The 20,747-nt window shown below is 44.1% G+C and overlaps 1 protein-coding gene across 2 annotated transcripts in view; it reads right to left on the reverse strand.

The window, feature by feature from the left end:
* Window positions 1-4,250: 4,250 nt before the first annotated feature.
* The window catches only part of TTN (titin), a 274,931-nt gene continuing 258,434 nt past the window's right edge, over window positions 4,251-20,747 (reverse strand). For both annotated transcript variants that reach the window (XM_047772981.1, XM_047772982.1), the window contains 16 exons: window positions 20,447-20,734; window positions 20,045-20,344; window positions 19,270-19,572; window positions 18,435-18,737; window positions 17,741-18,325; window positions 17,307-17,612; window positions 16,892-17,191; window positions 15,873-16,448; window positions 15,463-15,768; window positions 14,508-15,101; window positions 8,728-14,381; window positions 8,445-8,601; window positions 6,784-7,475; window positions 6,535-6,688; window positions 5,708-6,010; window positions 4,251-5,578 (listed from right to left, as the gene is read on the reverse strand). In XM_047772981.1, the coding sequence (XP_047628937.1) occupies window positions 5,280-5,578; window positions 5,708-6,010; window positions 6,535-6,688; window positions 6,784-7,475; window positions 8,445-8,601; window positions 8,728-14,381; window positions 14,508-15,101; window positions 15,463-15,768; window positions 15,873-16,448; window positions 16,892-17,191; window positions 17,307-17,612; window positions 17,741-18,325; window positions 18,435-18,737; window positions 19,270-19,572; window positions 20,045-20,344; window positions 20,447-20,734 (11,120 nt within the window). In that variant the 3' untranslated portion in view covers window positions 4,251-5,279. The remainder of the gene's footprint in view (window positions 5,579-5,707; window positions 6,011-6,534; window positions 6,689-6,783; window positions 7,476-8,444; window positions 8,602-8,727; window positions 14,382-14,507; window positions 15,102-15,462; window positions 15,769-15,872; window positions 16,449-16,891; window positions 17,192-17,306; window positions 17,613-17,740; window positions 18,326-18,434; window positions 18,738-19,269; window positions 19,573-20,044; window positions 20,345-20,446; window positions 20,735-20,747) is intronic.

A 20,747-nucleotide genomic window follows, 5' to 3' on the forward strand; every position in this document is an offset into this window, starting at 1 on the left:
AGCTGCTTGTCTATGCCACAGCCACAGCAACACCGGCTCCAAGCATGTCTGTGACCTACACCACAGCTCATGGCAACACCAGATCCTTTAACCCACTGAGCAAGGCCAGGGATCGAACCCGCATCCTCATGGATACTCGTCGGGTTCATTACTGCTGAACCACAATGGGAACTCATTTTTCTGCTTTTTTGAATGTGTGCTCTCCTTGCCCCAGACCTCTGCAGGTGCAAAGCTCCTCTGCCTGGAAGTTCCTCTGCCTGGAAGCTCCTCTTTATCTCCTTAGCTCATCCCATACTTCACGTCACAGCTTTTACAGGTAACTTCCTCTAACCTGACTTCCCTAGTTCTCTGACTGGATCAGATGCCCCAGCAGTGTGCTCTCAAACACCTTGGATTTTTCTTTTTATCATAGCACTTAATTTCATTGCTTAGGTGATATGCAGTTCCCTCCTCTACCAAGATCTAGTCTGGTTCACAACCCCTATGTTTCCACCTACTGTGGCCTGTCTCAGCTTGCATTATGTGCTGTACCAGTGAGGACAGTCCCATCAGCAAATAAGTTCGGGCAGCACTGTATTGCCTCTTGGAAGACCACAACACATACTAGCTCATCAACAGTTCTGAGAAGTCCTGCATAAAGAAGTGCAGGTATCCAAATCTTTAGTTTATTTGGCTGTGGGACACTTTCCACAATATCTGTCAACATCTTGAGGAAGAGTTTGGGAAATATTGACTCAGAAATACCAAAGGCATAAAACTGTGAATGAGACTCGATGGGCCAATCCATCTTCAGAAGTCCTACTTATCTAGCACTCTTTTCTCCTATTACAAGGAAACTGGGTTTTCTCTGCCTGAATTTCTCCAAATTACACTTGGGGCAGAGTAAACAAATACAAATTACTTTCTCTTCCTGGAACACAATCGTAAAACATTCTTCTTTTCTTTTTAGGGCCTCACCCATGGCATAGGGTGGTTCCCAGGCTAGGGGGCAAATCGGAGCTACAGCCTACACCACAGCCACGCCAGATCCGAGCCGCGTCTGCAACCTACACCACAGCTTACAGCAGTATATGATCCTTAACCCACTGAATGAGGCCAGGGATTGAACCTGCAACCTCATGGGTCCTAATTGGATTTGTTTCCTCTGTACCACCACAGGAACTCCCATACAACGTTATTCTGGAATCAGTCACCATGGAGACTGTGAATTTAACCTCTGGTTTTACTGGCTGTTTCTGACTTACCTACCTCCCTACTTCTACATGGTTCATCTATATAAGTGGCAACTATTGGTTAGAGATGATAAATTCATCTTTTCAGAAACTCCATCAAAGCATTTTTTAAAAAGATGTTGGAATCCTTAACCCCAGTACCTAATGTGATCTTAATTGTAGATAGTCTATACACAGATTAATATAGTTAAATAAAGTTGGGGTGAAACTTAACCCAATATGCTGGTGTCCTTCTCAACAGGGGAAATTTGTACTCACATATGCATGCATGGAGAATGCTATGTGACCCTGAAGGTGGCCATCTACAAGTCAAGCAGAGGAGCCTGGAACACATTCTTTCCTAACAACCCTCAGAAGGAACCAACCCTGTTGACATATTTATTTTGAACTTCCAGTTTTTCTTTGCCCCCCACCCCGACCCCAATCCCTTCCCTAGTTGTGGTACTTCGTTCCAGCAGCCCTAGCAAACTAATAGATCTAGTGATCACAAGTGAGGCCCGTGCTAGGCCCCCTCTAAAATGCTGCTTCTCTGGTCCTTATCTTTGATGTTTTGCATGGTGGTCTCAAATAATGATTGCTGGTGTTTATTAGGTGCTGTGCTAGCACTGCTCTATGAGTTTCACATGTAGTGATTTGTTTAAACTTCACAAAACCTGTGAGGTTGATGCTATTGTTATTCTCATTTTATGGGTGAAAACATTAAAGGATGGAGGTCAGTAACCTGTCCCAGGTGACACAAGTTAGCAAATAGCAGATTCTGGATTTCAGTCGGTACTCTTGGTTTTGAGTGTGGATATGTACTTCTTACATTATGCCGCTTATCAATGTAGTCAGGTGTGGGGTTTATAAAATGGGTAGGATTCAGCAAAAAAAGGGGACGATGAGAGCGAAGATTTTTCATAGGTTTTGGGGATTGGCTGGTCGAACCAGGAAGAAGGCATCTGCTTACAGCTCTCTTGCGCCCCCTGCCGACAGGGGAGAGAAAAGGTGGTGTGAACCGGAAATGGAGAGATGCTAGGAAGGCACTCCAGGGGCTGCTGAAGGTGGGGTGGGGTTGAACTGGGATCCCCCATCCACCCTCCGCGGGAGGGCACCGTTCTAGGAGGAGAGAGCGAGGGAGGCTGGCTGGTAAACCCGGGAAGGGGTTGTGATCTTTCTAGCTGGAGTGTCTCTGATGGATTTCCCAGGATCCTCCGTGTGCAATCCTCTCCTCTGCGACCACTTGGCCACACCCCGGTACTTCCAGAGGCGTGGCCTTCCGCTAAGGCAGAAAGGAAGTCGGGCCTCGCCTTAAACGTGAATTTCCTTTGCTGGGTAGATCGTAGACCTTCACCTTCTCCCAGACCCAAATTGGATCTCCTGGTTTGGGAACTGCAACTACAGGGACCTGTGAAATCCCTTTTCAGCTTTCGAATTCTCAGCAGCACAGATTGTGCCTCTGCCATGGATAAGACGTGTTAGCCCGTCGGGGCTGGGAGTCATTTTCAAGAACCACACAGTAAGCCCTGCCACTCTGATTTTAAGGTAAGAACAGGCCTTGCAAGTGGTTAGATGGTATAGTGGGTTCGGTCTGTACCGCCCAGATCCAGGTTATAAGTACCTGATCCGGTTTCTTGAGTGTTGGCTGTTTGGCCACCCTAGTCTGGTACTGCTCCAGCCAAAGAGTGCCCCTTACGTGGGAGGTTATTTCCCTCTCCTGGTTCCCATCCCTCATGCTCACAGCCTGTGGCCATTGGCTGGCAGATAAGGGGGTACAGAAATCAGATCCCTTGCTCCCAGGTGGAGTCAACTGGTAAAATTGGTGCTCCTGTGGGATGGTGCCAAAGCTCCTGTCGAGAGCAGTCTTACTTAGCTTTCTGCCTCTGCTCTGCTTCCTTCAATCTCTTTTTTTTCTTAGAGCAGTCTCTCAAAAAATTACTTATCCTAGAGTATCTGTCTTAGGCTTTGCTTTTAGGGAATCCGACTTAAGACAAATACTTGCTGGATAAATTAATGAAGACCCAAGATCTTTAGGGAGTAAGAATTGACAGTGCATTTGCTTGAGCTTTGGCTGCTTGTGCTTACATTAAGGAGGTAATTTCACGTGTGCTTAATTTGTAAATTGTAACTTACCCTTAGGAGGTAAACAAAAATCCTATAGGTTTACAATTATGATTATCTAATTGAGGCAGATAAATACAAATTTTTTGGGTGCTACATATTTTATTATGAAGTATTGGTTGCTTTAAAAAGCATAGTAGGATAGGAATTCCTGTCGTGGCTCAGTGGTTAACGAATCTGACTAGGAACCATGAGGTTGCTGGTTCAATCCCTGGCCTTGCTCAGTGGGTTAAAGGATCCGGTGTGGCCGTGAGCTGTGGTGTGGGTAGCAGACACGGCTTGGATCCAGTGTTGCTGTGGCTCTGGCATAGGCTGGCAGCTACAGCTCCGATTGGACATCTAGCCTGGGAACCTCCACATGCTTCGGATGCGGCCCTAGAAAAGACAGAAAGACCCCCCCCAACCTCCCCCCTCCCAAAGCATGGTAGGATATATACCGTTTAAAACAAAGTCTTTAGCTTTGAGGACTTATATTTGTTCTGTCTCAGTTGGAATCTGCAGTAGTCAATGATGGATTCAGTTGGACAATTGATTATATTCCCTGTCTACACTCCTTGAAGGACAGGGTCTAAATCATTTTGCTCATCTTTGCGCTGTTGTCTAGCACAAACTATGGTGAACTGTATATGTTCAATATCTTTGGGTTTAGTTGAGTCGGCCCCCATGAAAGTATTTTTCTTGGTAATAAGTTTAGAAGATTTAATGTTATTGTGGGAGTTCTTGTTAACTTTGGGGGATAACTTTATCTGTAAGAATCATATCTATGCTTTAAAAAAATGTTGAATACAGTAATTTAAATATTTTCTGTAAAGAGCTTACTAACTTGAGTTGCTTTATCTTATCTACGGTCATTTCTGTGATTCACAAAGGCACATATGTCCCCAACCCCAGAATTTCCAGAAAACCACCAGTCACACATTTTGAGGTGCAGATAGCTTGCTTTATTTTGTTGTCACTATCTCAAGGAGGTCAAACAATTATAACTAACAATCGAACTTAAACCTGCATGAAAAGAACTACAATCAAATTGATATTCTGGGCAGTTAGTGATAGTGTTGTTTAACGACAGCTTTCTTTTGTTGTTCTTGTTGTTCTTTATTTTTTGCTGTGGCTCATTGCTTAGTTGCCCTGGTTTCTCTGGTGTAATTTAAATTTAGAGCTACCACACGAAGGCGTTGGCTGCACCCCAGGACCTCCAAGAGTTGGCACTGCTCTGGCATAGGAATACATGAATAGCTTGGTTAAACGAGGGGATGGCCAGGCGATGTTACTTTTCCAAGCTACTCAGGCACTCTCTATGGTCAGAGGCAGTGTGAAATGAGCGAACAAAGTGCTGGCCGTTGCACTTTGCTCTGGTAGTATTTGTCATGATAATTTTGAGTGTGACATCATCAGAGAAAATGTAAAACGTTAAAGTGCTGCTTACAGGAGGGTAAATGCAAACATCACCAATGCCTTACATTTCTGATTCAATAAGTATGGGTGCACATGTCAGGTGATGTGCACGGCATTTCGTTTCGGTGGATAGGACATCTTCAATGGGGAATTTCTCGACCCACTGAGGCATACTTAGACATCAACATTATGTTGAGGCACAAAGATTGATTAAGTGTTGAGCAGGGTATTCGTTCCTCAAGAAACTTTCTCCTACCAACAGTTAGTTGCAATAGTTACATTGTAAAATGTCATAAAATAAATGGTACAAAACTTTATAACCGTTAATTCGGCTATATACAGTATGTACATGTCACTAGAAAATGTATAATCTTCTTAGGTCAACAATCATGAAAAGATTGAAATGCATATTTTTGAACTGTGACTCATTTAGATTGATACAAAACTACCTTTTTTTTTTTTTTTGAAGTATTTACAGATCAGAAAGATTAGTCCATGTGAATCATTCGGGAAAGGTTAAGAATGAGTCTGAGTATGAGAGCACAGGCCCTCTTAAATGGATCGAATGTTTATATTCACAGTAGCAGAGTCAGATCCGAATTCATTCCCTAAGCTCAGGGTATAAAGTCCCCCATCTTGTTTCTGTACGTCCATGATGATCAGCGTCGTCAGGTCATCTGTGTTTTCAATATGGAATCTCCCTTGTTGTTCTTGATTTTGAATTCTCCTTCCGCCGCGAGACCATGTTATTTCCGGGGTAGGCTCACCCGTAAAAGCACAGGCGACAGTTAAAACTTTGCCCTCGTCAATGCTGATGTCAGAGGGAAGAGCTTCAATTTTAGGTGGAATTCCTTGATGGAACAACAACAACAAAGTTTTAGGATCACTGAAAAAAGTTTGCTTTCTACTGAATTGTATGTACTAAAGACTCTACCATGCTACTAGACTTATCTACCTCTACCAGTAATTTGATTGCTCACCTCTTATGCCTGCTTTAAGCATTCTACTAGTTGAACTTTCCAGTTGTGTCATACTAGATTTTCCCATAAAACTGCTGGAACTCATTTCTACAAAGGACTCTTTCATGGAGGACATGCTTTGGGCAGACATGCTCGCAAATTTCATTTCAGTCATGCTGCTAGCACTGCTGCTGCTGAAACTGCTGAAGGAGGCCTCCTGCTTGGAGGCAGACATTTGGACTGACTGAGACGAGAAGCTTCCTTGCAAGCTCGTGTCACCACTTGTCCTCAATACTACCTCTCTGGGAGGTTCTTCAACTAGAGCTGTGGAGCATAGCAGATACACAGTGAACATCAGTGCCGTCTGGTTAATAGGTGACATCTGACATGGACTTACAGAAAGAGAAAACTTACACACACACACAAATATAATCCAAACAATGTGCTGTGGAAGCATAAGCAAATACATACAGTTGTCAAGAGCTAGCTCAGCGTTTCCCAGAAACAAATCCTTGTATGTCTGTCATGGCATTGCATGCAGGTGCTAGAATCACTGGGAGAAAAATGATTAGTCACCTAGAAAATAATTCATATATTGTGCATCCTGAAAATACATGTAAGAGGACAGCTCCCAGCTTTGCTTTGAAAGTTAACTTATCCATGTTTCTCTGTCTAGCTGTAAAGAAACATTGGCTATTAAGAATGAATTCACCCAGGAGGCCTGTGCCTCTTACACATGGAATTTAACCAGGTTTCTGAGGATTTGCCGTGCTCAGAAGACAAAAGCCAAAAATAAAAACCACATAGAGGCCTTAAGCATGTAATGAAAATGGTAAAGGTGTACTTACGAAGGACGGTTAAGGAAGCTGTAGCTGAACACTGGCCACGGAAATTTTTGGCCTTAACTGTGTACTTGCCACTGTCGCTTACAGATGCATTTCGGATTTCAAGAGAATATACATTTCTGGAGCGACTTACACTGACATTTGAAGAAACAGAAATCTAAAAAGAAGAGAAAAAAATGTTTCTTTGATCTCTTCAGGAGTAGATGGGATATTTACAGGTTCCTTCAATAATATATTCATAATTAAACTTACTGGCAAGTTGTTTTTAAACCATTCGATTTCAGGGGACGGCTCACCACTGATTTCACAAGAAAAGAGGACGTTTTGTCCTTCATTAACATTTTGAGATCTTGGCTGTGAGATGAAGGCTGGAGCATCTGAGAGTTCTTTGCTCAGGGTCAGATCGTACTGACACTTGATGATTCCTTGGCTGGTTTTGCCAATGCAGGTGAGGATCCCTTCATCTTTGTGACTGGCCTGCTTGATGGTCAGGGTGTGGTCGCTGCCTGAGACGCCGTATCTGTACTCCTCGGAGTTAGTGAGCTCTACCCCGTTCAATACCCACTTCACATCAGTGGCACCAGCAATGTTGGCTTTTAAAGTCACTTTCTGACCATCGGTTATACTCATCTGAGTTGAAAATGCTTTAATCTCGGCCTGAGTTCTGATTTCTTCCGATGCATGTGCAGTTTTAGTGATTTCCTCATGGACAACAGATTTTTCCAGGGAGGTGGCTTCTGATTTCTTGACTTTTTCAGAAATCAGAACCGTTGCAGCTTCCTCCTCGAGGGCTAGCTTTTTTTGAGATTTCACCTCTGATGCCTTGATTTCTTCAGAAATGAGGGCTTTTTGGGAAATTTCCTCTTGGACAACTGCCTTCTTCTGGGATGTCACTTCAGAGGCCTTTTGTGTAGATACTTTCTGTATCTCAGTGTCTTTTACAACTGAAAAAGAAACCTCTGTCAGGCAAACTGAATTGGAAAGAGGCCCCACCCTTTCCTCCTGTGGATGCTGCAAGTGAATAATATACAAAGAAAAAATGTTGACTTCTGCCTGAAATGTAGGTAATACCTGGCTTGAAAAGTATTCAGGCATGACTCTTGAGATCAGTGTAATGATTATTTAAACTAAACTAAATTGAAGATGATCCCTTTGACTTGAGGGGAAAAAAAAAATTCTTGAAAAGAATAGTTAAAGGATTCAGGAAATGGATGGATTTAGGAGATTTTTTGTGTATGTCTTTTTGGGGCTGCACCCTTGGCATATGGAGGTTCCCAAGCTAGGGGTCGAATTGGAGCTACCAGTCTACACCACAGCCACAGTAACATGTAATTTGAGCCACATCTGCAACCTACACCACAGCTCACTGCAACGCCAGATCCTTAACCCACAGAGTGAGGCCAGGGATCGAATCCGAGTCCTCATGGATACTACTCGGGCTCGTTAACCACTGAGCCACAGTGGGAACTCTGATTTAGGACATTTTGAATTCATTACAACTGAAGCATGTTTCAGAAGATTGAGGTGAAAGCAAGCTAGTTTTAATTGGGCAACCTGATAATGGCTCTTTCATTAACCTTCCACTGCTTTGGAAAATTAGCAAGAGTGAAGTTATAGGGAAGAAGTGCCATTTTGTATATTCACCTGACTTTATTTTTTAACATTCTTGGGAGCAGGAATCTTATATAATCTCTATAGTATCTTATATAACACCACATAATAAGGCACTTAATAAGTATAAAAGCATATACTAACTTCACATATGTGTTTTTGTACCTTTGTACAAATGGTACTCTGTAACTTGGTGAAAGTTTTAATATTTTGCGTGTGTGTATGTGTGTGGAAGAGTGTTTAGAAATCTTTTCTTAATATTATTTTCTGAAAATTGTTGGTAAAAATAAAAGGCAACCTACCTTTTACTGTTAGTTTGCAGCTAGTGGACACAGATCCAGCTGAGTTTGTTATTGTACAAGTATAAAGTCCACTGTCAGAAGTATCAGTCTTATGAATTTCTAGGAAGAATCCTCCTTTGTCTTCAGTGAGTTTATATTTACCTCCTTGTGTTATAGCCTGTAGAAAGCAAGTGATTTGAATTTTAAAAAGTGATTTAATTTTAAACTTTTTTGGGGAGATGGGAAAGAGGAAAAGTTTTGTTTTTTGGAAGATAAAATTAAAGGTCATTTAAGAACTGGTTACCTTTCCATCCTTTGTCCAGAGGACAGTCGGCCAGGGTTCTCCAGAAGCTTTAACTGTAAATTTAGCAACATTGTCTGAAGACACAGTTGTATCCTGTAGCCCAGTAACAATTACTGGTTTTGTGGAAATTGGTTCAGGAGCTTTTGGTTCAGTTTTCTTGGTTTCTGTTGGTTCAGCAGTTTTCTGAGCTATTTTCTTGGTTTCTGTTGATTCAGTGGTTCTCTCAGCTGCTTTCTTGGTTTCTGATATGCTTGATACCTGCTCATGGATACTCTTAAAGGCTTGTCCCACAAATTGGAAGTTAGTTTTGGAAGTTCCACCTTCACCAGAAATCTCACAAACATATTCTCCACAATCGGATTCAGAGAGGTTATGGATTTTGAGCTCAAAGGTACCATCCGCTGAGTAATGAAACTGGAAGTGTCCATTTTCCTTCAGTTTCTTGCCGTCTTTATACCAAGTGACCTCTTTTGCACATAATACACTACTTTCCACCACACAGGTCAGCTTTGCTATGTCTTTAGAAGCTTCCGCTTTCAGGGACTGGATTATTTTGGGTGGGGCAGCAACTGGCAGCTGCTGAACTCTCTCTGTTGGTGTGGGTTTTGTCTCTGTGGGTGCTACGGCTTTGGGGTGAGAAGTCACCAGTTCTGGAGATTTCACTCGTTTTGGAGACTTAACCCCTTCTGGGGATTTTACTCGAGGCTCTGGGGATTTGACTCTTGGTGGTGATGTCACGGTCTTTTCAGGAACCCTGGCCTTTTGAATGGTCAGAGTAAACTGTGCCTCTTGCTTCCCTTCGCTGTTTTCTATCACCACGCTGTAGGTGCCCTCATCAGAAGCCTGGACTGAAGAGATCTCGAAGGTCGACTTGTACTTTGTGGTGGTCACTTGGTGGCGGGCGGAAGTGCTTATGACTTGTCCTCCGCGCAGCCAGGTCACCGTTGGTACCGGCTCGCCATCGGTATCACAAGAAAACCTTGCAGGCTCACCTTCATAGACTGTTATGGACCTTGGTTTTGTGAGAAGTCTTGCTGCCAGAGTCGTCTTGATTTTTCTGTGTGTGGATTTTTCTTCCAGCGACTTTTCTTCGATGGCAGCACTTTTCATTTCTGCAGATGCATAGTGTTCGTAGGATGAGAGACTTTCCCTTGTCTCTGTCATCTGTGATTTCACTTCCCTGACTGCAGAGGAAGCTTCCATCTCAGATGTTTTCTTAAATGAGGAAACAGCATATGCCTCCGTCCTGGTCAGCTCGGGGAAGACGGATCGCGGCACATCTTCGTCTCTGCGCCGGGAGGCGTAGGTGGTGTAATCCCCACCTGTGACGTCCAAGGTTGCGTAGTCAGAAGCCTCGCCTTTGTAGTTGGTGCACACAGCACGGTAAGTTCCGCTGTCATCAATATGGCAGTCTAGAATTTCCAGGGTCAGGACCCCACTGGTGTTGGTGTAGTGGATCTTACTGCTCTCTTGGAGTTCTACGCCATTGTGGTACCATTTAACCTCCGCGGTTGGCTTCGACTGAACGTTTAAGATGAAACGTGTACTTTGGCCACAAGGCACCCTGTGGGAGCGCATCCTCAGTGTGATTCGAGGGGCGTGGTCCAGCGTAAAAGGCTGCTGGCTTAAGACCTCATACTTCCTTTCTGAGGTCTTCTGAGTCTTTAAAGCTGCTTTCATGGACTCGTACCTGGAGAAGATATCAAATCTCGCGGACCTCTCAAACCTTGACAGTGATCGCTCACTAGACACGGGGCTGGGGGAACGTGGGCGTGTCCTCTCGGGCGTCGGAGACCTTCTTTCTGCGTCCTCTTCATCTTCCTCAGCCGGCTGTGTCCGTGGCCGGATCAGCTCGGACACTGGCCTCATTAACTCGATGTATGTGGGGGACAGGGAGCGCCTTCGTCTCAGGAGCCGGGACACAGAGGAGGATGTCTCTCTCTGAGCGTGTTTGGCGATCTCATATTCTTCCTCGATTTCTGTTATTTCAGTTACTTCTCTCTGTCGTCTTGATTTCTTTCTGGATTTCTCTTCCTTCGACATGTGGTCCAGCTCGCTTTTGTACTCCGAGAGGCGCTGTATGGTGGTAACCGGCCGCAGCAGCTCATGGTCCTCCCTCTCTGCCATGATCCTCTGCCGCTGTCTGGGCTGCCGGTATGAGGCCAGGGCGTGCCGCTCCCGCAGCTCCGCGTAGCTGGTGCTGGTCTCTTCCCTCGTGGGGATGTGGTACGTTGAGTATCTGAAGTCTTTTCTCGCTTCCTCCACCTTGACGTGAGCTGATGGGGAGGAGTAGCGCAGACTCGAAAGCTCAAAACGTGGAGGGCTTCGGCTGGGGGGAGAGGCGGAAAATCCCAGTTCCAGCTCTTCTTCAAGACGCAGCCTCTCCTCCTCCGTTCTCTTCATTGCCAGGTAGTCGTCAATGGGCAGGAGTAATTCTTCATCTGAGATGTCACCGAGAGAGCGTCTCCTGGGTCTGTAATAAAAGTAGTAATCGGGCGAAGGTGTACGCCGGCGGGCTGGTCTCACCATTTCAAGGTCATCTTGGGACAGTTTGGGGATCCGCCATCTCGGTCTGTATTGATCCGTGATGCGTGGAAGAGGCATCACATAGAACTGTTCCCATCTTGAAAGGCGGATGCGCTTGGGTCTTTTCTGTACGAATCTGTCAATCTTCCCAGGCATTTCAAATTGATCCCGTATCTTTTTGTACCATTTCATGTCAGACATAGGCACGAACTGCTTAATGTGTTGGTCTTCTTCTATGGTGGTCTGTTTGAATTTGCGTGGCTCTGGTACTTCGTAGGGCATGCGGAATTTTCTCTCCTCTTTCTTCTCTTCTGTCTCAAGTCGGTACTCCCCTTTCACGGTCTTGGTGCTTATAGCAGGTTTGTAAAGGATGGCAGCTTCCCTCAGTGCCTCCTGGGCAACGTGTGTCAGTGACACAGTCTCAGTTCCAGAAAGAATTTCAGCCATTCTGAGCGTCTTGTCAATTTGCCTCTGTACGTGTCGTTCTCTCTCCTCCTTAGTCTTGAATTCCTGTTTGACATACCTCAGGCGTTCCACTTGTAGGTGGGCCTGGCAGCTGGTGGATCCAGCTGTGTTTGTAGCTGTGACCCTGTAATAACCTGTGTCTTCAGGCAGAGTATCCCTGATGTGCAAGGCATAATAATCCAAGCCTTCATGGATGATTTCAATGTTAGGCCCAAGGGACAGAGGCTGACCATCTTTCTCCCATTTTAATGTTGGCGGGGGGATGCCAGACACTCTGATCTCGAAGCAGACACTTTGGCCTTCCTGGCATTCTGCATTTGCCAGTAGCCGTTTGAACATCGGTCTCAAGGTTGTATCTGTTGGAGGTGGGTGTGGAGTGACAGTCAGCTTAGCTTTGCAGCTATCCTCACCGTATTTGTTCCTTGCCACCACAGTGTATTCGGCATCATCCTCCATAGTAACACTGTGGATTGTTAATTGGTAAAGACCCTTGTCTGACTCGAATGTGTACTTCCTATCATCATCACCTGGTTTGATTTTCTGACCTGATTTATACCATGTTACACGAGGCTCTGGGTGGACGGTTATAGTTACTCCAAACCGGACATTTTCACCCACATAAGCTGTCTTGTTATAGAGAGGCAGGGTGAATTCTGGTGGCCTTTCCAGGAGTCTCATGGTATCTGTTCTGCGCTTAATTTTCCTCATGGTTCTACGGCAGTAGTAGTCATAAACTTCTCTCACGCCTTTAACAAATAGCTCTGCGTAAGAACTGTCTTCACCGTAATCATTAACTACCTTGCATCTGTAGGTACCATCATCGAATTTCGTAATGTGTTTGACATACATGGTAGCCACTCCATCGTCATAGGTGATTTCATATTTTTCACTGTTCTCCAGCTGTCTGACACCAAAGTACCAAGTCACTTGGGTAGACTGATCATAGTTTTCAATTTTGCATACGTATTTGACATAGCCTCCTTCTTCACTGACTGCATGCATTATCTGCCCAGAAACTGGGCCGATTTCAATGGAAGCCACTTTAACTTTAGCAACACTCACTCCCTTCTGAGATCGAATTGCACCACCACAGGAAATCCGGGCTGCAGACACAACCATGTTGAGATCTTTCTTGATCAGGGTGTGGTAGTAACGTCGGTGTTTCAATGTTCTGATAACTTTAGTACTGACACTTTCTATCTTCTGCTTCAGCCATGGGTGCCGGAGGGCTTCAGATGCTGTCATGCGAGATTTTCTTTCTTTCACTAACAGCCGGTCAACAAAGTCCATGGCTTCGAGGCTGATCTCTTTGAATGCTTCTTCATCAAAGGTATATTCAGCATTCATGATGTTCTCAATTATCTGTTGGTTAGTTTCAGCCAGGAACGGATTCATGCCACTCAACAGCACATACACCAGTGTTCCGAGTGACCACATGTCCGTGGCTGTGCTGACAACATCATGCTGGTGGACTTCAGGTGCATAGTACTCAGGGGCAGTGAACAGAAGCCTAAAGTTGTCCCCTGGCTTCAGCTGACGGGCTTGACCAAATTCTATGATTTTAATCGTGGAGCTCCTTCTTGTTTGGTAAATGATGTTTTCTGGTCTAATGTCAAAGTGCCCAATATTATGACTATGTAAGAACTCAAGTGCTTCGCACACCTGGCGAACATAACTTACAATTTCTCTCTCGTTAAGTTCAAAAGCACTTGTGTTAATGCGTTCAAATATGTCAAGTCCTGATATGAACTCAAAGATCATAACTAATTCTTCCATGCTTTCAAATGATTCATGGAGGTATAAGATGTTTCGGTGCCTAGCAATGTTTAGAATGGAAATTTCTTTCTTTACCAAAACCTGATCAGCCCCTTTCACTTTAACAAATTTGGCCATGTATGTCTTCTTCGAGGATGTTTCAACACAACGGTGGACAATTCCAAACTGACCACGCCCAAGATCTTCAGCAATCATATACTTCTCATAGAGTTCCTTGGTTGAAGAGTGAGAAGCTTTGGTCATGGAAACTTCCCTGGTCTCATCCACCTCTTCATCATAGTTCATAGCTCTAGTCTTATCTTCCTTGGTTATGGTTGGTTCTGAAGGCTCAGAAGGCTTGCTCAGGCCAAATTTATTTTCCGCTATTATACGGAACTGGTAACTGGTTTTTCCAAATAAGTTGATTACGGTATAACGTGTTTCTCGGGCCTGTCCTACACGGATCCATCTTTCTGCAGTAGTTGCACATTTTTCAACAATGTAGTTGGTGATTTTGCTGCCACCATCAGAAGCTGGCGCAGTCCATGTCAAGTTGACAGAATCTCTTGAGACGTCGCTAACTTTGACACCTCTGGGTGGGTCGGGGACATCAGCCACGTCCAGTTCAACTGTCTTCTGATCAATTCCAAATCTGTTTTTAGCACAGACCACATAGAAACCAGCATCTTTCCTCTCTACTCCATTGGGGAAAACGAGGGATGTGAAAGATCTTGTGACAATAACTTGGTAGTGGCCGTTGTTGTCGATAAGATCTTGTCCTTTCTGCCAGGTGATCACTGGATCTGGTTTGCCACTGAAAGGGATCTTGATGCTGATCACTTCACCTCGGAGAGCGTGGACTGCCCCCATGCCTTCAAGAGTTTTAGGCAAGTGGATCTTGGCTGGAACTGTAGCAGAATAGAAGAAGGAAGAATGTAATTTAGCAATACCCAGCACTGTTTAAGAGCACTACCTCCCCCCAATTACTAACATGTAATCTAGCACCAAATTGATGTTTACTGATTTGTTTTTACCTTCCACTTCCAAGGAGGCAGTGCCAGACACAGATCCTCCTTGGTTGGTAGCTCTGACTTGGTAAACTGTGGCATCATCATCTGTGACACTTGCAATGATGAGCTGGTGGTAGCCACCCTTAAACTCTTGAATTCTGTACTTTAATCCATCTGCAATGATTTCTTTGCCTTGTCGGTACCACTTCACAATAGGTTTCGGATGACCAGTCACTTTGCAGACCAAAGTAGCATTGCTCTGATATCTGACATTTAGATTTCTCAGTTCCTCTTTAAAGTGTGGTGCCTGAATTGGAACATCAGATTTGGGAGTGACAGGTTCTGATATTTCACTCCATTCACTTTCCCCACCTAGGTTTTCACATTTCACACGGAACTCATATTCAAGACCTTCAATAAGGTTTTGCACCGAAAAGACGGTTTCTCGAATTTCATCTGTTGTCACAGAAATCCATTTGTTCTGTTTCTTCTCACGCTTCTCAAGGTAGTAATTTCTAATCTTTGCTCCTCCATCACTGGCAGGTGGCTTCCAGGCCACAACACAAGAATCTTTTGTGACAGCAGTAATAGTTGGCTTGCCAGGAGCACCTGGCTTTTCTGTTTGAAACAAACAAATAGCATTTGATTCATGGAATGAAACAAACAGCTTTATGAAAAGCTCATTTTTTTAAAAAAGTAAAATGTTATGAACCCACAGTTCTATTAAGAATGACTATTCCAGAAAAATGAAATTGGTTGCTTGATGCTAAGAAACTTATCAATGTACAAAGTTCCTTTTTAAAGAAGGGGGTAGGGTAAATATTTGCTCTTTTAGATAAGCAAAAATTCGGTTTAAGTGAGATAATAGGCACTTGTACTTTAGCTGAATCTTTGCCATTTCCTTGCAGAACTGATTTCCGTTAAAGTTTTATGTACAGATGGAATTTTGCCCTATGAAGATTGTAGAGGTTGTACTCACCAAATGGACTCTTAATGATCACAACCGAGGGGACTTCCAGAGGATCACTGATGCCAAAAGTGTTCTGAGCTGAAACTCGGAAGTAGTAGCCAGCGTTTTCTGTAAGGTTCACAATTCTACAGGTTGTCACCGAGATGGCTGAAGACACCAATTGCCATTCAGCCCCTTCCTTGGCCTCACATTTCTCCACCACATAATTGGTGATCCAGGAGCCACCATCATCTGCAGGTGGCTTCCAGCTGATCACTGCTGAGTTCTTCAATAGAGCTTCAATCACAATTGGTCCTGTAGGTTTGTCTGGTTTATCTGTTGGGGGAAAATACAGTTGTAGTGTTGTCGATAATATGTCTCCCAAGATTTTCTTTCTTTAAATTAAAAAAGAAAAACCACCAAAAATGAAAACATAATACCTTGTATTTCCACGTCAAGGATGGCATCCACTGTTCCCAGCACATTGCTGAGCTGAACTTTGTACTTCCCAGCGTGAGTCTTACGTTGGACATTCTTCATGACCAGATGAGTATAGTGCTCAGTGTTTTCAATAGTAATGTTTTCTGAGTTTTGCAAAAGTTTTTGGCCATAGAACCAAGTGATGGCAGGTACTGGACGACCGATGTACATAACATGAAGTCGAAGTGTTGAACCCACAGCGCCGTAATACTTCTCTTTCAGTGGGTAACCGGGATGGAACTGTGGAGTTGCTTGCAGGAGAAGTTTGCTACTGGTTTCTACCTCTCCGACCTCATTGATAGCTACGCAGGTGTAAACACCTTCATCTTCTTGTTCCTCTGTCATTACCGTCAGGGTATGTGTGCGTCCATCTGAGGACATTTTGTACTTCCGGCTTTGAATGAGCTCCTTACCAAAGCGGTACCATTTAATGTCAGGTAGAGGCCTCCCAACAATCTGGCATGAGAGTTGGGCAGCTTCGCCCAGTTTGGTGATAACATCCTTCATTTCTTTGCGTACTCCTGGGGCCTCTCCAGCTAAAGGGTGTGAAAGATAACATTAAGGCATTATTATTACTACTGGATCTCTAGTCCTCTCTCCTTGTTTATCAGGAATGAATCGATCTATTGACTGATACTTTATTAGACACCATGATTTCATCTGGGGAAAAAGGGATTCAATGAACACATCATCATATTATTATGTAGTGTGATTTTTATGATTGGGAAGCATTAACAATGTGCAGGGTTTTGGGAAACATGAGTTCTCCATAACCCTGTAGTATCATTGCCCTTATGTAGGTTCACTGAAGCGGGGTACATCTGTTGACCCTTCAAGTCATATTAGGAGTATTTAAAAACCCTTGGAAGAAACTGCTTTAGGAATGAGCTCAGTTCACTGCTGAGGTTAGCTCATTCTTCCTCTAGACTCAGTAGATGTTAGCTTGTAAACCATAAGCAGAAAACAAACAGCTACTTACATGTTAGTTTCGTCTTTACAGACATAGCAGTTCTTCGAGGTCTGCTTAGCCCTGTCTCATTCTCAGCGAAAACCCTGAATTCATACTCAGTAGCTTCCAGCAACCCTCCTATTGTGAACTGCCTGTCCTTGATGCGGTCTTTATTGCTCTTCTTCCAGGCACTGTCTCCAGATTGTCTGTATTCAACCCAGTATCCAAGGATTTCTTTGCCACCATCACACTCAGGCTTCTCCCACTGTAAAGTGACGCTGTCTTTGGATATTGAAAGGATCTCAAGTTCTCCAGGCTGGCTTGGTTTATCTGAAATATTTGAAAATAGTTGAAAAGGCAATCAGCTTTACTGCCGAAATAAAAGAAAAAGACCAAGGATGGCTTGCCTCTCTGATTCCAATCCCTTGGGAAAAGCTTTCCTTACCGAATGGATCTTTGCAAACAACAGGTTCAGAAGCAGGGCTGGTCTCGCTTAGGCCGACGTCATTCTGTGCGATGATGCGGAATTGATATTCAGCATCTGGAACGAGCCCGGTGACAGTGTACATTGTGGTGGTGATCTGAGTCTTGTTGTGTCTGACCCACTTGTCAGTGGACGTCTCCTTGCGTTCAATGTAGTAGCCCGTAACCCGGGAACCACCATCGTCTTTGGGTCGGGACCAGGACAGGCTGACAGAACTCTTGGTCACATCGAGTACTTCTGGAGGGTTGCTTGGAGGCTCTGGAGGGTCTGGGAATATAAGTGGGAAATACACAAGTGTTAGAGTACAGTCCCAAATCCTGTAAGCTGGTGGCTTTCATTTTGAAACAAAAGAGTACTAAAGATTTTTACAGTGTTGTGGTTGGAAGGGCACTTACTCAGTGGTGTTTTTGGTATGACTGGTTCCTCAGATTTCAAGGGTTTGCTTATTCCAAACTGGTTTTCTGCTGAAACACGGAAATGGTATTCCACGTTTTCTTTGAGGCCTTTTACCACCAAAGATGTACCTCGGACTCTGGAATCAATGGTGTACCAGGCGGCTTTGGGCACCTCTCGCCTCTCGAGGATGTAGCCTAAGATGTCGGCACCTCCGTCATCAGCAGGGGCTCTCCAGCTGACCCTTACAGAGCGAGCTTGGATGTCATCATATTCAAGCGGTCCTTCTGGAGTGTTGGGACTTCCTATTACCCTGACCTTGATGTAGACAGCCTTCTTGCCACATTTGTTTTCCAGAACCAGGTCGTAAGTGCCAGAATCATCCCTGTCTGCTTCTTTGATTACGAGCTCTGTGTGCGTTTCAGAGGTTGCAATCATGGCACGCTTACTGATATCTTGGCCTTCCTTGGTCCATTTACATATTGGGAATGGTTTTCCTTTGATTGGTATGGTAAGTCTGATGACTCCACCTTGTCTTACCAAGATACCTTCCTGGTAGCGTTCATCAAGTTCATAGTCAGGATATTCTGGGAAAAAAGGTAGGGTTACATTTAGTATTTGTGGGGGGCAGAGGGCAGGTGTAGGAAGTAAGTCTTAAGGCGATTCAAGCAGAAGGGGAATGATCATAGGTCTTACCAAGCATTTCAGTGACTTTGACTGTTCCTGGTACCTCAGCGGGCTCCCCAGGTCCACCAGCATTGCAGGCGAGGACACGGAATCTGTACTCGGCGCCCTGAGGTAGGTGTGTGAGGGTATACTCTCGAATCTTGGTTGGGGTTGTGTTACATTTGGTCCATTCATGTTGATCTACTTTTTGCATTTCAATCAAGTAGCCTGTGACTTTAGATCCTCCTTCATCTTGTGGAACACTCCAGGCCAAGGAGACTGATGTCCTTGTTGTATCAGTAACTCTTGGGTTCTGTGGCTTTCCTGGAGGAGCTGGGAATAAGACAACAATATAACTTGTTAAAGTTGCTGCATAAGTTGAAAATCAAATGCACCACCTAACAAGTTACGGAAACATGGACTGTAACGTCAGAATGTTTTTTAGTTTGTAAAAATTCACTTCATCAGCTCTTGCTTTTCCTTTGACTTATATGTGCTTTATTTCTGGTCACTACAACTATCTTACATGTATCTTTAATGTGTCTCCAGAAACATTAACTTGCTTTAAAAATTTAATTGTGATACAGGGCATATGTGGAGAGTCCCATTTTAAGGAGGGAGAAGTAGACTAAAGAGAAGAATATAAAACGTTATTTGTCAAAAGCTGCCAGGGGCTGGTGTGGTGAGGGGGTTGATAATGATAAAGGACACCAGTGGACTTTTGGGTTGATGGAAATATCCTACATTTTGGTTGTGATAGTGGTTATATAACAGTACATTTTCCAGAACTTAATTCTATATTTCAGGAGGGTGCATGTTACTACATTAAATTATACCCCAATAAACTTGTATTAAATGTATTTACCAATTGGATCCATGGCAACGGTGGGTTTGGAAGGACGGCTTGGTTTTCCACTTCCTCTCACGTTAATGGCTGTGACACGGTGTTCATATTCTAAGCCTTCAATAAGGCCAGTGGAACGGTACCGCGTCATCGTCACTGGTACTTTATTTACACGGACCCAGCGATCTGCTCTCACTTCCTTGCGTTCCACGATATATCCAGTCACTTGGGAGCCACCGTCATCTCCTGGTGGGTACCATGTAAGTGTCATGCCATCACGGGAGACATCGAATACCTGTAATGTTTCTGGAGGTCCAGGAATACCTGCAGCAAGACAGAGGTGAACACAACATGGAAACATGAATACACTTAAGACCCATACATTTGTATAAGTGCCTTGCACATACCATTTTCAAATGGCATATAAGGGTCTTATAACTGTTTTTCTTGTGTTTTCATTTTTGTACTTTTCTTGCTCTTCCTCATTTTTAACTTTATAAACATTTATTAAGTGCGTGTTCTGTTTTTTCTCTCTTTAACAGCCGGTACTCCCTTCCTCTTTCCTTCTATCTATTCCTCCCTGATTTCCCTCCTCCTCTCTGTCTTTCATTAACAGAAAAAAATCTAACCATGTTGAAAAACTCCCAGAAAAGAAGGGGGGTTTGGAAATATTAGACCCTGAGATTAATTTTATGACCTATTTTCACTTATATTTGGGCATATCACAAACAAACTCGTTTCTGTTAGCACTGAGAATCAGGGGTGGGGAGAACGGTGGAAGGGTCCTGGGACTTACTGATGCGGCTGCGGCATTCTATGACCTCAGACTGCAAGTAGGAGCCAATCCCGAAGCGGTTCGTCGCAGCCACACGGAACACATACTCATTTCCTTCAATGAGTCTGGTAAACTTAAATGTTGATCTAGTCACTGATTCAGATACTGGCAGCCATCCTGGACGATGGGCATCACGTTGTTCTACCACATAACCACTCAGTGGGGCACCGCCATCCAGTTCAGGGGGTTCCCAGGAAATAGTAATCGAAGTAGCATCAATTTCATCAATCTTGATAGGCCCAGTTGGTGGACCAGGCTTGTCTGTGAAAGAAAAAGAAATCCCAGGAATTAATTTTCACTTCAAATCAAAACTGGGTGCCTGAACATCAGCAACTTGTGTGTGTCTTTGTCCCACATCCTTACCAAGAATGATAACTTTAATGGTCTCTGAAGTAGTTCCAGTTGCATTCTTCAGTTCAAGTGTATATTCTCCAGTATCTTTGATAGTGGTTTCACGGATGGTTAATTTAGCCACCTTAGTATGAGTTTCAACTGTGACACGCTCTGATTCTCTCAGTTTAGAACCAGCAAAGAACCAGGAAGCAGCTGGAGGTGGGCGACCAGCAATGGGTATCACCAGCTCTACTGGTCTGCCGGCTGGGACGTGGATGGTCTTTTGAGGCATGGTAGAAAGGTCAATCGTCGGCAACACTGTGAGAGAGAG

This window comes from Phacochoerus africanus, chromosome 3 (assembly GCF_016906955.1).
Source record: "Phacochoerus africanus isolate WHEZ1 chromosome 3, ROS_Pafr_v1, whole genome shotgun sequence".
Taxonomy (NCBI): domain Eukaryota; kingdom Metazoa; phylum Chordata; class Mammalia; order Artiodactyla; family Suidae; genus Phacochoerus; species Phacochoerus africanus.